The sequence below is a fragment of the Camponotus vicinus genome, unplaced genomic scaffold, assembly GCF_025532165.1.
Source record: "Camponotus vicinus isolate PSW18456_S1 unplaced genomic scaffold, iyCamVici1.0 SCAF_13, whole genome shotgun sequence".
Taxonomy (NCBI): domain Eukaryota; kingdom Metazoa; phylum Arthropoda; class Insecta; order Hymenoptera; family Formicidae; genus Camponotus; species Camponotus vicinus.
The window spans coordinates 11,423,763-11,442,381 of record NW_028141949.1 but is presented as its reverse complement, the minus strand read 5'-3'; the positions used below and the strand labels follow the sequence as shown (position 1 = coordinate 11,442,381).

Sequence of the window (18,619 nt, the reverse complement as noted above, 5' to 3'; positions counted from 1 at the left end):
TGAATGCGTCAAACGCAGCCTTCACCCGACAAAAACAGTTACGTCACATCCTCGTCGAATCCACGTATTTTACGTGGCTTACGTGGATGCAGATTTATCCACGAATTATCTACGTGGATACAACTTTCTTTTTTCATTATTACATCGAGGTACTTTATTCTCGAAATATCAATATAGATTTCATGTGGATATTTCTATTGAAATTATGATTAATCATTCAACGACTCGATAATATTGTAATGTTAAAAGATATTTTATTAAAATTTTTCAATTGTAATTTTGTATCTGAAATATTTCAGAAATATACCTGCATCATGTTTTTTATATTTATAATATTTATATTATAATATTATAATATTTATATTTTATATAATATTGTATTTGCAATATTTCTGAAATCTTTCAGAAAGATAAAAAAGTTTGCTAAAAAAAAGATTATATCTGTATGTTTCTAAATATTTAATAGTATATATGTATATAGAATATGCTTCCTCGCTTTGCCGCTATGCGGCGCTGCATCAAATTAGCTAACTCGTATTCAACTTTTCGTCATAAAGTGTATATAAAGAACTGATACTAACACGGTCCGAAGTTTATTTTTTCTTTTAAGGACCGTCTACGATGGAAGTAATATTGGTGGAGTGGACGGTGCAGGGTGGAGTAAGGCGTAAGCGAATGGTTCTTTTCCATTTCGCATTACTCCTAGTTTTACGCCTTACTCCATCGTCCACTCCACCGATATTATTTTCATTGTAGACGGTCCTTTAGTCAGTTTAATTTAATAAACTGATTTAATTTAAAATAATTTGTTTAATAATCTGGATCGCTTGTTGGGATTCAGAATATGGAACAGATTATTTGAAATTAAACGGATAAATGGGAGATAGCCTATTTATTGCGTATATTAAAAATAAAATAAAATTATTCTTATGGCCGAGTGTATTTATATACTTTTATAAATGTCCAAGATATTCACTTATCAAAAATAAAAAAAGTAATATATCTCGAAGTTCATGAAATTTTCACATAGATTCCACGTAGATTCTAGTACCGTTTTTGAGCGAATTATCCACTCGAATATCCACGTAGATTCAACGATATTAATCTACGTGGTAATAACGTGGATTTCACGTACTGTTTTTGTCGGGCATTTGACGGGAAACAAACATGTAGTGAAAAACAAAATAACGCTCACGTCGACGCGTCCTCAAGTCACATAACCAATGCATTATTGCATTGTGGCTATCGTGGCTATCCATGCATGTTAGCCGAGTAGATGATAGTACTATTTTGAAGTGAAATACTCGTAAGAAAGTAACGTTGGAAACAATAGTAAGTACCATTTTTTCCTTCAATGTGTGTTATAAATATTAAGAACTGTTAAGAATAATACGAAAGTGTGTGCAGAATAATAACCTATAAATATGAACTTATATGTACGACGTCTTTTTTGTTACAACTATTTAATATAAAAGTGCGTCCAAATTATCGAGCCGAACCTCGGCCGTGTTCCGAAATTGCTGCCAGTTTACTGCTAGCACTGAAAATATATAATATACGTAACGTGCACTATAGAATTTGCAGTACTGGCAGTAATTTCGGAACACGGCCCTCGTTGCGAGCTTCGAGCCGAATTTCTTCAAAGGAGCTGAAAGGGCGATGGAGATTTGGCTCGATAATGTACATGCTCGGCTCGCGATTTTGCTCGATAATCTGGACGCACCGTAACAGTACTTCAATTTCTTTGTCTTTTACACGTTTTAGTGAGTGCTAGAAAGTATCAAATCATAGAATTTATTAACGACGATGAAGAAGACGATAATATTTCTATTGATTATGTTCCGTCAAAATGGGTGACATATGATGAAAAATTGCATACATGCGTAGCGAAGTTTATGCCCCCTCCTTATAATAAAAAAACAAAAGCCAAGTTGAACAGTTTTATTGTAGCAAAATATGATGCACCAGAAGACTGGCTTTGCTATCCAGTATATTTAAGAGGTCACGCAGGTAAATACACACATTATTGTAATACTAAGAAATGTCTTTTTTTTAAATAAAACAAAATAATTCAAATAATTATTAATATTATTATATTAATTCCAGACACATCCACAGAAGCGCAAAAGAAAATATCAAAAATTCTTATAAATAAAAAATCATATGCTTATTCTACAGAAAATGAAACACATGCAAAAGAGATATCAGCTCATAACACTAAATATTTCCAAGAAAAATCAAAGAAAAAACATGAGGATGTCATTGAAAAAATATTATATGAAAAAGAAACTGAAAATATACACGGTTCCGATTTTGCAAATGACAATTCTTCAGAGTTGGGTAAGTTAATATTTTTTCTTTTAAAGTTAGATTACTCAAAATAATTATAATATGAATCATCAAATAAATTTAATATTTTATTTGTAAATTAAGTTGACATGAAATAACAAAGAAATATTGTTTTTTATGCATTTTTTCTTTCATAATCTTTTTTCTTTCAGACACACACACACACATAAATTTTTAACTTAGGAAAAAAGTTAACAAGTTAAAGTTTGTGTCTTAAAAATAACTGGTTGAAATTAAAAGTAATTCATTTAAAATTAACTAAGTTAAGTTAAAAGTTATTAACTTTTTAATTTTATTAAGAACTTAATTTTTTAACTAGTTATTATTATTACCCAACCTTGCATTTTTTCATATGTACAGTCGTAATCAGACTGGTCAGTGAGGTTGCGACACTTTTTTTTCCCCTAACGAGTTTATATAGAATATGTAACATATCTTACATAAATTCGCTAGGGGAAAAAAAAGTGTCGCAACCTCACTGACCACGACTGTACATTAATCAATATGGTGTTTTAATTACATTACAATTTATTAATATTTTTTACATATTTTTGTACATTTTATTTATTTTTTACTCTGTTGCAGCTAACAATGAAGATCAATTTATAAGTGATAAACGTATCGAAATAAAAGAAAAAGAAATCAGACAAAGAGAATCAGACAAAAAGAAGAAATATTGTAAGGAACACAGACACACACAACGTGCTCAACTGGAGATACTAATGTAAGTATACTTATCAAATCCAGTACAAAATGTACATCAAGTTTACGTGTTCAGACTCAAATACATTTTATTGTTAAAATAACTTTAACATCATACTTTTTGTGTTTTTAATAGTTACATTTATTTAAGTTTTATTTTTTTATAAACTTGAAGGTTTCTGTATAATTTTTCCTGCAGATTATTCGTAAACATCTTTTTAGTGATAAAAATCCATAATGCATTAGCAAGCACTACTGCGTCATCATTGCGCATCGTTTGTCGACGATGTTTACATCATATTATCGTTGATATTGACTGGTTTTTTATTTTTGTACAAATTTAAATCATTGTGTGTACACTGTGGACAATTTATTTTATTTTAATTGAATTACAATTGTTTAAAAAAAGAAAAAGTTAAAAAAAGATATGCGAATAATCTCCAAAAAATTATACAGAAATTCAAGCTTATAAAAAATATAAAACTTAAATAAATATGACTGTTAAAAACGCAAGAAGCATGGTTTTAAAATTATTTTAACAATAAATATGTTTGATTCTAATAATCTGAACACGTCTGTATAAGCGTTGATATTATTTCTAAATTAAACTTTTTTCATTCTTCAAATTGTAATTAAAATATTCATTTATAAAGATTGTATTTTTACATGTTATTTTTCAGTCTACAGGAAGCAAGGATACAAATAACAAAAACAATCATTTTTCGAAAGGTTGGTTAATATTTTCTACATTCAAAAAATATTTAATTTAATATTTATTGTATTGATAATACATATGGATGCATACACTTACAAACTTTTTTGCAGACATTTTGTTGCTCCATACAGCAATAAAATCTTTAGAAGTAGAAGTAAAATTGCAAAGTGAGCAAATAATGCTAATGCGTAATGCTATGGAACAGACTCTTCAACCTAAAATTGAGAGTATGACTGTCCAAAAATTTACTGAAAAACATAATATAACTCAAATTGCAAAACATACAAGAATTCAATAATTTTGAGCAGAGACTAATTGAGGATGAACAGTGCTGATTTTGTTAGTTTTTAAATTTCATTGATTTCAGCTATATTTATATGTGCAGTTTTGAAAAATATAATAAAATATATTTTATTTTGTAGAAGGCATCGCTAAAACATCTAACAGAAAGAAATATTTACAAGACAATTGTGACGATATTAAAAAAATTTTTGAGTCGACATTTAGCCATGCAACTCACAGCAGTGCGTCAATCTAAAGATAAATACGTTATTAAAGAAACAGTTTTTTATAAAACTCTTTTCGGTTAATACATAATTTTTTTTACATCAATATTATATCCTAATATATAAAATAATAAATATATTTATAATTTGTATTTTGTATTACAGACTTGTCTTGTGACAATTGCACAGGTGAAAATGGTGAAGCCGTAACAGAAAAGGATTTTAATAAAACATTAGGAAGTGTTTTTAATAATGTTAAAGCTTGGGACGAGCAGCGAAACGTACGACTATTGGCCAATGCTCATCAAATAAACAATGAAGAAGATAATGCTCATCAAATAAACAATGAAGAAGATAATGAAGCATATGAACACGATGCTATGTAATTCTTATTAAGTCTCAGCCAAAAATATTATCTATCATACATTCTTAATCTTATCGTTTCACATTTATTAAACAATACTGATATTGATTATGCTGCGCGTTTAAGGCTCCTGAACTCTTGTTGATTATGTTGGAAATCGTAACGTCAGAGGCGAGAAATGACACGATGAGAATAATTGCATGCCACTTCCAAATAAATAAAGATATTTGAATTAAACAACACTTCAGATCGTTTTAACATACTTCTAAAATTTTCCGAAAATTAACCTTTTCCCTTGACAGTTAATAAACAGCCATAAAATAAATGTGATACGAAACCTCATGTCATGCAGGTTTATGAGCAGACGCATAACTAAACTTCACCTTCATTTTATGACTGTTTATTAACTGTCACACACACACACACACACACACACACACACACACACTTTTGAAACATTCTGGAAGTGCTAAAGCAATCAAAAGTGTTGTTTTATCAAAATATTTTTTATTTAAAAATGGCACGCAATTATTTTCATCATGTCATCTCTCGCTTCTAAAATCACAATCCAATATAGCCGCGGTGAGTAGCCTTAATAGTTAATTATATTCTAAATAACACGAGTATTTAAAATAAATGTTAGACTTCTCAAAAAAATAGAGCGTCTTTTAAATATTTTTAAAACCTTTTTAAAACTCGTGTTATTTAAGATTATGCTATATTTTATTTTTATTTATATATTTTATGACGCGTAATTTTATAATGTTTGATTTTATTGTGTAATTTTAATAATTTTGTATTGTTTATGTAAATTTCGAAATAACATTTTTAACATAAAACAAATATGTAATTTTTTGTTATATGTATTAAAATTTTAATATGGACTTAATAAAATTTCTTCTGAAAGACCATATTAAACATTAATTGTGTAATTCTAGTCAAAATAAGGCCTTTTTATCAGGGGCCGAAAAACTTTCCTTATAAGGACCCGAAAAACTTTTCTTATAAGGGCCCGAAAAACTTTCCTTATGAGGGCCTTGTAAACAATTTGTTACATGCCACATGAGGGCCTTATTATTTTACCCTATGAGGCCCCGATTTATATTAAGGTCAAATAATCGGGCCCTTATTAGAACCTTATCAACATTTCTACACGGGATATTGGTGACTTGGCAACCAATTTTGGGCCAGAATAGGACCGTTAGTAAAACCCTATATGGGATGAAATGAGTTTTCATAAAATAGCACGAGTTTCATCACACGAGTTTCGTCCCAGAAGATAACTTAATAAACTACGATAAACACTTAATAAATTCTGTAATATATCTTTCAAGAAAGTCTTTTTACGCAATTCAAGAAAATATTCATAATGTCAAAGCAGAACTCAGATCTGAAGAGCATTATCAGACCACTCAAAATTTTAAATCAGAAAATCAAGTATTTTCATTGAAGAGATCGAAAGCGAGAAGATTCAGAAATCAGTATACAAGACTTCATAAAACATTGAAGAAATTAAAGAAGAATAATGCAAAAATTAAAATAAAAATAAACAATCTAATCGCGCACTTTAACCGTTTATGGATTTTTTACATTAAATCCAAATCCAACGAGATAATCTTCAAAGAATTAAAGGAGTGCTGCTCTTTAACGCTGAAGATAATAGATAAATCTAGTTCAACGCGTAGACGAAAACAATTCTCAGAATCAGGGGATCCTTATCTTTCACCATCTTTAAAGGAAACTTCTATCTACACTACAACCCAAGGACTGAAAACTGTAAAGTATGACCAGCTAAATATAAGCCATGACGAGAATACTTTCTATTATTTATGCTTATATATAAATAAGATCTCTAGTATTATTAATTGTAATCGTAACCACTACTCTTACATATACAGGGTTTTCGAAAAGTCCGAAAACGGTCGAATATCTAAAAAATAAAGCATTTTAGAGAAAAATGTTTCAAATAAAAGTTGTTTGGTTTAAAGAGAGCTATAAAATGGTGGCAATGGTTTGACCTTGAATAGTCGCTGGAAGGTCACATGAAGGTCACCTTGAATTTTTTAAATGGAACACCCTATATATTTTTGCACATTCTTATAGCTTATCTCGAGAGCTTTCCGAAACACTTATGATAAAGTATTTTTCATTAAGTATTTTTTGAGTTATAAGGCTTCAAAGTTACAATACCGCCGGCATTAGCGTTAACCGAGATGTACCACGTGGAGGTTGCACGGTCGGATTTACATCTCTTTTGTGTGTGTGTGTGTGTGTGTGCGTGCGCGCGCGTGCGTACGTGCGTATGTATGTGTGTGTGTGTGTGTGTGTGAGAAGAGTTAAATGAAAGGTCTAATTAATCAAATGCTCGAATTGACGTCCTTCGGCTGTTATACAGTGAACTAATCTTTCGTAGAAATTGTTGAGTGTATTTACTATTTGTTCAGGTGTAATAAGTGTCGCTGCATTTGTTATTCGAGCCTGAAGTTCTTGCAAATCGTTAGGCTTTGTCTCATAAACTTTATTTTTTAAATATCCCCATAGAAAATAGTCAAGAGGTGTCACCAGAAGATCACCAGATTTGACACCTCTTGACTATTTTCTATGGGGATATTTAAAAAATAAAGTTTATGAGACAAAGTCTAACGATTTGCAAGAACTTCAGGCTCGAATAACAAATGCAGTAAAATGGAGTAAAATGGAGTAAAAAGCCGCTTTTTTCTTCAAATGCGTATAACTCGGTGAAAAATCATCGTATCGAGATGAACAAAAAAGCATTTTAAAGAGGAATCTCTGTAATATCATATGCTTTTAACCCCATTGACCTGCGACATTTGATTCTCGCCACGTGTCATGGCAAACTCAAACAATTATTTTTCAATTTTGCATGTTCTCGTTTCGTCATCCGTCATTTTTTAAAATGTTATCTCGCAATATTTCAGAGAATCTAGTTTTAAAGTAGAGATTTCAAGCTTTATTTTCATTTTTTATAGACCTTTCTATCTTTATTATTTACAAAGTTATCGTCATTTGAAATTTGGTGATTTTTTTCCAAATTTCAAGTGTACCGCTTTTTTTGGAACTGAGTGTATATTTTAAATATAATATATTTATTTTTTAAATATATTATACAATACATCAATACATAAGTATTGAAAAATATTATAGATAGCAAGTCTTTCGAGAAGAATACTTGCTTTGGAAACATATATAGAAAATGGAATTATCACTAAAATATATATCAACATATTTAGATTTACTTAGTTTACGTTTGCGCGGGTACAAAAATGTTAACTTCTTTCTGTTTTCCTAAATTATGTACGAGATATTGGCTTATGCGGTTCGAGCTTGATCTTGAATCCATCGTATCGTTTTAGAATGATGTCGTCTTGCAGTATGAAATCGTCGTCTGTCACATCAGAAATGACACGATAATTTCTGAGTATTGTCGATAAAAGGACCTTTAATTTCAGCATAGCAAATTTTCGCCCCACGCATAACCTATACAAAATTTTCTATTATATACAGGGTGAGTTTTTTTATCTTGAGACATCGAAATATCCCAAGAAATACACATCGTACGAAAAAATGTTTCAAACAAAAGTTGTATGGCTTGAAGGGGGCCATCAGATGGTGGCAATGATTTGACCGTGGAGAGTCATTTGAAGGTCACGTGAAGGTCATCGTCAATTTCTTAAATGAATTGTCAAATATAATATTGTAATAAGTGTATATTGTATTGCTTTTATGATAAAATATTTTATTTTTGTCGTATTCGCTATGGTTTAGAAAATAGAGTACTTTATAGGGGTGCATAAAAAGTGTTGAAACCCCTTAATATTTCGAAAAGTACGCATTATCGAGAAAAATGTTTTATACAAAAATTGTAGGGTTTTAAGTGAAGTACAATAATATGTAATAAAAACTGAGGATATCCATTAAAAATTTTTAGGTTATCTTTACGTGACCTTGAGAATGTTATTCAAGGTCATACTAATTTTTCTGTGTAATGTTTCACTTAAAACCTTACAATTTTTGTATAAAACATTTTTCTCGAAAATGCGTACTTTTCGAAATATTAAGGGGTTTCAACATTTTTTATGCACCCCTATAAAGCGCTGTATTTTCTAAACCATAGCGAATACGAAAAAAATTTATTTACATTATGTGTTCTACTCATGCTTCTCTTTCACCTCCTATTCGATTGACCTTACCTTTCTAGATACCCTGTATAACATGTCAAAATTTTACAAAGAAATGGGTGTCAAATTCAAGTAATCTTTCGTGTGAAATATTTCTCATAGCCTTAGTAATTTCCAAAAAAACTTTATTTTAAGAAACTTTTAAATACCTTGGTCCAGCGCTAAAAGGAATAAAGGCATAATAATGTCTTTGTTGCATTTTTTCCGGTAGGAAATTATCCGAATTAAAAACTGTTGGATTTGGGTAATATTCTTCTAAACGATGTACTGCGAATTGTGGAATCACTATCGTGGCACTTTTTGGAAGGATATAATTACCTGTAACTATAGTGGAAGATGTCATGTACTTTTTTTGTTTTGTTTACTATACAAATTCCTATAGTTTATAGGTTCTCCTAACGTTTGTAACAATAATTAATATTAAGTAAATATGGCATTCATCGATAGAGAATGAACATGCTTACTTATCTGTACATCTTCGTTAAGTTTTCTGGCAATCATCGGTACTGGTGGGAAAAGTCTCAGAGATTCCAAAATAACTCTTTCGAGATATTTCATTTCCAGAGTATCTTGAAAAGTACATTGCCTATCGCTGTCACCGAAAATCGCATACAATTCTTCATACACGCGGGCCTACACAACGAAAATCATCAATTAAAATTAATACGAAATAAACGATTGGCTGAGCAATATCGATTTCTTTAACAAAAATAAGGAATATATATATCGTAACTGTTTTAACAGGGACGTTTAAAGTAAAGTATTTTTAATAAATTTAACTCTTTCTATAGATCATTTAAGAATTTGTTAAGATGAAAATGTATAATAATATGAAACTGTTCATAAAAATATGCTTCATGTAAATTACATGAAAAAAAAACAGTAAATATATGGTAAGTCTTAACTTATATTGCAATATGAAAAAAAACTTGTGGAAAAAAAATATTATAAAAGTCCTAATGTATATGTGTATGCGTATGCAAGTGTGTGTATCATAAAAGCAAATTGTTAATTCAGTTTAAAGTTAAATAAAATTGAAAACGCATAACTTTCTAATTATATTTTGAATATGCTTCATAACTTACTTGATAATTAAGCATTATACAATGTACATTCATGTCATTAACTGACAATATGGCAATTTAAATTCATATATAATTGTTTAATTTTCGTAGCTATTCCAAGACAGAGATAGAGCTATTATTATCGATATTATTATTTTAGAAAATAACTTTTAGATTAAATAATTTATAAGAATATTAAACTACTTTTTATATACACCTTTGTTTAATTTTAAAATAATTGATACACTATTGTGTATAATATTATATATTAATTAGTGTTTTTGTTATTAGGTAGATATTAACAAGGGAAAACCACGGTCTGGAAAATGAAGTTCGGGATGAGGCTTCGTGTGGTAATAGTACTGCCCGAAACTCATACCATGCTCAAGCCATAGGACCCCATAGGCCGCCAGTTCCGAGAAAAAGCGCCTTAAACTTCGCGTAGCAATTTATATACCTAAAAGTTTTCTCTATTGTCAAGTGGCCCGGTAGCCGAAGCGGTAGCGGGCCAGCGTGGTAAGCCAGAGGTTCCGTGTTCGAACATCTACTGGTGCTTCTTTTTTCATACATTTTTTTTATGCATTTTATTTTTAAATTTGTTTAATATTATAATAATAATCATGCAAATATTTATTATTATTACAATTTTATTATCTTTCGCAAATCAAAAGTAAAGGCAACAGAACCAGAAACGCTGAACGTATTGCGTAGAAAAAATTCTTAAAATATATTACATAATTATTGGAGCATATTACTCATACAAAATAAAGATCGCAAACAATATGAAAGAAATTCTGTCGACAGACGTTTCGACCTTACTCTAGGTAATTTTCAATGTCAAAACCATACATACATATGACTGATTTATATTAAAAAATACTTGAAATTATAGTTATCACACAAAAGTCAAAGTAATAAGAAAAGAGAAAGAAATTCCTCATATTTCACTCAACTTTATAACACAGTTTTGAAATTGAAAGAGATGCATAAAAAACATACAAAAGTCAAATAAAATTACAGAATCAATAATGTAATACCAAAAAGCGAGCAACGGCTCGACGCAAAAATAGGAAGCTCACCTTGCTAATGTCCTTCGCTGTAAAACGGTTAGTAATATGCTCCAATAATTATGTAATATATTTTAAGAATTTTTTCTACGCGATACGTTCAGCGTTTCTGGTTCTGTTGCCTTTACTTTTGATTTGCGATTTTTATCATAAGAACCTTTTGATACTAATCTATTATTTTGTTTATTATCTTTATTATTAATTACGTTAATATCATAATCGTAAGAATTATAACGAAAATAATATTTTCGTAAAATCTATCGCTGTAAAATATTTATAGGCGGTATAATACATCAAATATGTGTGGGAGAATAATAATGAAGTCAAGAAGAATAAGAATTATATTTGTATTTATATTTATTCACAATCCGATTTTTTTATTATTTACAAGAACCCGAATGATAATTATTATAAAAGCATTCAAAACAAAAGACATTTCGGCAATGTGAGCAACAAACATATTATTTTCGTTATAATTCTTACGATTATGATATTAACGTAATTAATAATAAAGATAATAAAATTGTAATAATAATAAATATTTGCATGATTATTATTATAATATTAAACAAATTTAAAAATAAAATGCATAAAAAAAATGTATGAAGAAAAAAAGCACCAGTAGAGGTTCGAACACGGAACCTCTGGCTTATCACGCTGGCCCGCTACCGCTTCGGCTACCGGGCCACTTGGCAATAGAGAAAACTTTTAGGTATATAAATTGCTACGCAAAGTTTAAGGCGCTTTTTCTCGGAACTGGCGGCCTATGGGGTCCTATGGCTTGAGCATGGTATGAGTTTCGGGCATTACTATTACCACACGAAGCCTCATCCCGAACTTCATTTTCCAGACCGTGGCTTCCCCTTGTAAGTGTTAATATTAAACTTTAAATATCAATAAGATCTTGTTATATATGAAGAAAATGTGATATAATTCTGACGAAACCAATTATAAAACGCAATTTCGATATATCATTCCTTTAAAAAAACTTAAATATAAATGTTAAATGATTTCCAAGAATTTTTTCTTGCGAAAATATTAGGTCATTAATAAATTTACCTGAATATCCTGATGATTTCCTAAGGCGCATAGCGTGAAACTCGAGCCAGCTACCGTGGTAGCATGACCCTGTAATAAATCAATAATTTACTTTTCCAACAGTGCATCAAATTAATATCTGATAGTGTATACGATAGCGTAACTTGCAATATAATTTTTTTTTATAAAGAAAGAGAAAAAGAGAGAGAGAGAGAGAGAAAGAGAAAAAATGAAAGAGAAAATTTAATTACGAAAATTAATACATTTATAAATATCAGAAAATTATATATATAAATACTTATAGGTACCAGAAAATTATACATATAAAAATATCTTTCTATATATAGAAAATTCTTTATACGATTACTACGATTAAGTTTACTAATTTATATTAAAAATGCAGTACCTCAAACATGATAGTGTTTACTTCCTCCCAAATCTCCTCATCAGTCATTTTTCCACCGTTCTTTTTCAAATCAATCATCATTTCTAAAAAGGCGAGTCGTCTTTTTTCACCTATGTCGTTTTCATCGATGTCATCGAGATCATCTCTTACATAATGCAGTTTTGTATAAGCAATATTTTTATCATTTTCATTATTTTTGATCCCATTTTCCATAGGTTTGTCCTTTTGATCATCTTTTTGTTCCTCCTTTATATCATCGATGCTCTTAGACTTCTCTTCAATTACATTATTTGTCAATGTGTGAATAATATTGAGCAATTTCTCTTGCTTCTTTGCAAACTTTGTAAGTTTAAATATTATGTCAGAACGAAACCGAAAATCATAATACCTTCGATGTAGGATATCGCTCATTCTACAACATTCAAATTATCACATTGAGTTTTCTTTATAATAAATATTTTGAATAATAAAATATTATATATAATTTTAGGAAACAAATCAATGTCTCTCTCTACTTCATCACGGCTATGGCATAATCATATCCAGTCCTCTGCCTTTTTTTGACTCCCATCGCAGTTTCCATTAAAATGTCAACCGTTACAGTTGATAGATAATCGTGGCAATTGAACTCTTTTCCAACTTCATCGCGAAGCTGTCTAACGAGATCCATACTATTTTCATAAAATACAGGTACAAATGTCTTCAAAATTCTCATGTAAAATGTGGACGCTATTGTCTTCCTATGTCTGCGCCACTTATCGCCAGTTGTGATCAGTAAACCATCTCCAAGCCAGGGTCGAAAATATCTAAGAAAGAAGATAACGAGAATTTTATAATATATATCTATATATTATAAAATCTATATATTATTTCTCTTTTTGAATACGGCAAAACTGGATACAAATCTAAAATATCTAAAATAGGTAGATTACACATTTGCACAAACAATTTCATAAAAGAAAAATATGGAAACAAAATTAGATCACAAATTATAGATTATTGTCGAAATTATATAGAATATTTGACTTTTTACCTATATTCCACTGATTTGTCGAGATGCACAGAACTACCCAAGATTATTTTGATATCTTTTGGATCTAACAGAACGATTATTACTCTTGTTCCAAAATATCCGCTTATTACTGATCCATATCTTTCGTAATGTTTAAGAGTTACAGTGAACGCAGCTTCTGGAGATAATCCCACACACATTAATGCGTGACCTATTATCGGTAAGTTCGGTGGATCTAAAAGAGAAGGTAAAAAATTTATTATTATCAATATCATCAATAAATTTAAATCCTTTTGATAAATCCAATTGTGTATCGTGTTAATATTTACTTGAAGATACAGTAGTAATTAAAATGTTTCAATTCTATACATACGTGGAAGCCGTTTTGAAAGACGAACCACTCTAGAAGTTTCGACATAATAATATAATGCAATTAGCGCTGTGAAAAATACAGCCAGCAGAGAATAAGCTATGGTAGATAAATACGACGTTGTTACCAAAAAAGCATCCATTGTAGCAATAAATTATTATTCCACGTTACGATAATAACGTCCCGACTTTTTAATATAATCAATTAATAAAATAGTCACGTCGGAAAATTATATCAAGTTAACACACTGTAACACAGTATATATTACAATAAAAATATCTTAATTATTTTCTCTTTTCTATAATTGTAAAAGCGCCAAAGATATACACAGGGATATACACAAAGATATACACCACAGGTTTGTACAATAGCACTCTATCCTTTCAATCTGCTGGTAAGAATTGATCGATTACTTATAAGCTGATGGATTAGGAAATACGAAAAATATTCATTATTTCTTATACAGTGACCTTATTTCTCTCGAATCTACGATAGGATCTTACAACAGTGTTCATTTGGATTACGAATAATAGATGGAATGAAAAAAATTTCCTCACGTAATACATTTCAACTTTATAGAATCAATTGTTTCTCGAATAATTATCAATACATATATTTCTTTTTTTTATTTTATAATTTATATTTCGCAATAATTATTTACAATTATTTATAAAATAATTTAGTTAATCATAATTTATTCAAGAATGATAATTAGTGATGTATGCAATTTACAATGTTTGTAATAGTAAATCAATTTATCGATTATAAAATTTATTTAATTTAAATTATTACATTTGTATATATATATATATATATATATATATATATATATATATATATATATACATATTGATTTCTTAACATGACTCGATAATTTTAATTCTTTGAGAGATGTCATTTTGTTTACATACATGAGGATTTTTAATAATAGATATATTAATAAATTTAATAACTTATATATATATATATATATATATATATATATATATATAGCAGTTATTAAATTTTATTAATATACATATATGTATCAATATTATTAAATTTAAGTCTCTTTCACAATCCTTGATCTACTTTTATTGTATGATAATTCTTTCCTATTTTGTAACTTTTACTTATTGTATGATAATTCTTTCCTATTTGAATTAAAAACGTTTCTTATAATTAACATAATGCATAGTTAACATATTCATAGTGCAAGTATTTATTGCAATATGAATATTTATTTTTTCTATTATAGAAATGTGCATGAATTTAGGTTTTAAAGTGTGCCATGACCAACGATAATGCAAACACGGTCAAATGATCACGTAATAAAAATGAAGAGACAATTGGGTAAATCTATTGAATAGATATACAAACATATGGTATAATATAACAGATAGTTTCAGACATTTTAATAATACTTATTGCTCAGAAATTAAACTTTTGACATGATGAAGGAAAAGTTAAAAAGAAACAGATATAAACTAAATAAAAACGAAAGAAAAAGAAAGTATGAACATTTTATTCTCTTATAGCATTTTATTACAAAAGTCTTGATGTATTATCATTATCGTTGATTTTGTTTTCGATTAAACTAACTCTTTTTTTCAGTAATTTTTTCAGTTTGACATACAATAAAATAGCATATTTTAAGAATTTCTTGGTAATAATTTTAATAATTAATAATTTTTTAAATAATTTCTTGTAAGACTACAAATGACTTCTTGTGACACTACAAATGACATATAAAACATTCAAATTTATGTAACAGTAGAAAGAAATCAAGTGAAAAGGAAACAACTGTAAGTTTGTATAAAAAAGTTACAAAATTTCTAACAAATAGTTTTTAGCTATGTTTTTTAATAGTTTTTAAATATGTATTCAATTTGAATCACATGTTAATGTTTATAATTTATGAATTTACGGGTATATCTTCAAATATTATTATTTTATATTATCGATAAGATATTACTAATTAAATATATTATTACAATTGTTACAATTGAAAAAATTAATGTACGTTAATATTATATTATATTAACAGACGATACTGAAGATGATACTGCATTTGTTTGTACGCCTAATCATCGATGTCTTAGAAGTGCACATTCACCTTATAAATGTCATTATTACTTTTTAAAAAAAGGTAAAAAAAGGGCGCCAAGTTCATGCACTAATTGTATCCAACTGTCATATTGTCTACAAAAGTAGTGATATAAAAAAATTGCGCCAACTAAGAATAAAAATTTATACAAGATAAATAGAAGTACAAGGAAGAAAACTTATACAAGTTAAATAGAAATATTTTAATTGAAAACATTGTTATACAAAATGGTTGTTTTAATTTTCAAAAATAATAATATTAAAAAATTAAAAATTTATTTAAAAACAGAAAACTGAAAATTAATATAAAACAAAAAAGTAAAAAAAAGTTTTCATTAAAAAAACTTGGCGCTGCCAATAAAATTGGCATATATTCCAATTAAATATATATTTAACAGCAAATATAATTGCTGAACATTTATTATTGACTCTCTTAAGATCTTCTGGATCTTCAATTAATAATTTAATTATTATAATTCTTATATTATTTTCACAAATTATACTTTTTACTTTAGAAATTTCTATGAGATTTATTCAAGCTTATGTTTTTTCTATTTTATCAACTTTATATAGTATGGAAATCTAAAAGATTGGAATATATTCCAATTATTAGTCTAACATTTAAATTTAATGACCTAATTTCTTTAATTAATTTATATTGATTTACATTTGGAAATTTAGACTTTTAAGCTGAACAATACATTAGTAAAATTGGCAGCCCCAAGTTTTTTTAATTAAAATTTTTTTTACTCTTTTGTTTTATATTAATTTTCATTTTTCAATTTTTAAATAAGTGACCGCAAAATCAGTGGTTTTTTCGCCTATTTTTGATCCTGCGATATTAGAGCTGAATTGTGTGTCGAATGATATCTTATGACAAGACATCAATCACAAAAAATTTTTAAGTTGAGGTGAGAATTGATTCCAGAGATATGGGAGGTCAAAGTAGTCAAAATTCATTAACTCGTCAGCCCGTACGCTTTAAAGCGTAAAATATTCATTTTTCGATTATCTAACCTTAATACTTTTACGTACAAAATAATGAGAGGAATCAATTGGTGTAAAGAAAACACATAATTATTTTTAAGAAAAAATATGTAATTGTTAATTGCAAATTACATATTTTTTCTTCGAAACAACTATGTGTTTTCTTTACACCAATTGATTCCTCTCATTATTTTGTACGTAAAAGTATTAAGGTAAGATAATCGAAAAATGAATATTTTACAAGATATTTTACGGTTTATGTAAAATTAAGAAATTATTTCAAGCCTCATAACTCGGAAAGTACTTAATGAAAACTAACTTAATTATAGTGTTTTGGAAAGCTCCCGAGATGAGCTACAAGAATGTGCAAAAATATATAGGGTGTTCCATTTGAAAAATTTAAGGTGACCTTCATGTGACCTTCCAGCGACTATTCAAGGTCAAACCAATGGTACCATCTTATGGCCCCCTCGAAACCAAACAACTTTTGTCTGAAACATTTTTCTCTAAAATGCTTAGTTTTTGAAAGAAAAGGAGTGTACGGGTGGTCTAGGACACCCTGTATATATGTATATTTTTTAAAATATATAAGCAAATTATATAAAAATATATATAGAATAAGTATATACAGAGTGTCAGGGAAATTTTGACCCATACGAAGTAAGGAGGTAGATTGGCTCAAATTAAGAAGGAAGGACTTGTAATATTCGCAATAATTAACGAAAAATTAAATAAAGAATATCGGCCAATCTGCGTGAGTAGAAGCACGCGGCGCCGAGAGTCGTCCCACTGTAATCCTATACTAGGCGCGCGGCGAAACGATGAGCGGATCGCTCTCCGAGACATGATGGTGGCGTGCGATATATCGCAATACCGCGCCCAAAAATGACCCGTCCTTTTAGTGGCGAGAAAATGATGCGCTATCATTTCCACACCACCTTGCGGTAGATAGCATGGTGCGCTTTTTTTATAGTGGTTTCCCCCATAGGCCTATTCCACTCTCAATTTAAATATTTGTGAAAATTGTTCAAAATGCCGTTACTGTACGCTGAATGTATCGTAAATGTAAAAAATTGATGATGACAGTACCTTTACAAAAATTGATCCGTGGTTGAAAATCCCTCGATAAAATGTGTTACACACGTTGGTAATGATACGGACGTAATCCATTACACGTAAAGCATGATGTACCGCGTATCGCGAAAAACCAAATTCATGTGCCACACGACGCACGCTAGTTCCAGGATTTTCATAAAATGCTTCAAGAATCCTTTCTTCATCTCGTACATGAAGACGCACTGCTAGACCGGTTATCCCGATATTATGCACGATACCCAGTTTCACATAATTATTGCACAACTCGTAAAACTGTACGTTCACTTGGCTTTCGTGCACGCCCGGAAAATCATTCCACGTAAATTACGGCCGCGCGATAAGTATTTTCTCCCGCTAGCCCGTATGCCACAATCATATCCGTATATTCCTGCAGAGTACACTTCATTTTCACTGTTAATTTACTACGCGAACACATGATTTTTACTAAAACTGTCTCAGCTCTCGCAGGCTGTTGCCAGAGTGCATACGCCAGCAGCATGCAACTACAGCTGAGCGGACATGTGAGTGTAATCATAATGCGCAGGCGCCGAGCTCACACGTACGCTTACACTCACATGTCCGCTCAGCTGTAGTTGCGTGCTGCTGGCGTATGCACTCTAGCAACAGCCTGCGAGAGCTCAGACGGTTTTAGTAAAAATC

At 29.5% G+C, this 18,619-nt stretch overlaps 2 protein-coding genes across 5 annotated transcripts in view; one reads left to right on the top strand and one right to left on the bottom strand.

Annotated features, from left to right (window-relative positions):
• The first annotated feature begins 439 nt into the window (after positions 1–439).
• Positions 440–5,560, top strand: LOC145964198 (uncharacterized). Of its 3 annotated transcripts, none has more exons than XM_083086670.1 (9): positions 440–667; positions 1,031–1,332; positions 1,765–2,010; positions 2,107–2,340; positions 2,935–3,073; positions 3,732–3,780; positions 3,877–4,105; positions 4,189–4,351; positions 4,438–5,560. In XM_083086670.1, coding segments are annotated over exons 2-7 (696 nt in total). In that variant the 5' UTR covers positions 440–667; positions 1,031–1,331; the 3' UTR covers positions 3,904–4,105; positions 4,189–4,351; positions 4,438–5,560. The 3 variants fall into 3 exon arrangements, with proteins under 3 accessions (XP_082942796.1, XP_082942795.1, XP_082942797.1); XM_083086669.1 differs by having other exon boundaries at positions 440–939; XM_083086671.1 differs by having other exon boundaries at positions 440–1,332; positions 4,189–4,290.
• A 1,687-nt stretch (positions 5,561–7,247) lies between these two features.
• The window catches only part of LOC145963855 (cytochrome P450 4g15-like), a 28,293-nt gene continuing 16,921 nt past the window's right edge, over positions 7,248–18,619 (bottom strand). Inside the window, exons 1-8 of one of the 2 annotated variants that reach the window (XM_083086132.1) lie at positions 13,796–14,349; positions 13,444–13,657; positions 12,926–13,216; positions 12,411–12,822; positions 12,026–12,094; positions 9,300–9,468; positions 8,985–9,159; positions 7,248–8,134 (exon numbers count right to left, since the gene is read on the bottom strand). In XM_083086132.1, the coding sequence (XP_082942258.1) occupies positions 7,948–8,134; positions 8,985–9,159; positions 9,300–9,468; positions 12,026–12,094; positions 12,411–12,822; positions 12,926–13,216; positions 13,444–13,657; positions 13,796–13,934 (1,656 nt within the window). In that variant the 5' untranslated portion in view covers positions 13,935–14,349 and the 3' untranslated portion in view covers positions 7,248–7,947. Of the gene's footprint in view, positions 8,135–8,984; positions 9,160–9,299; positions 9,469–12,025; positions 12,095–12,410; positions 12,823–12,925; positions 13,217–13,443; positions 13,658–13,795; positions 14,350–18,619 lie in introns of those variants that run through there. The other variant, XM_083086133.1, reaches the window with a different exon arrangement.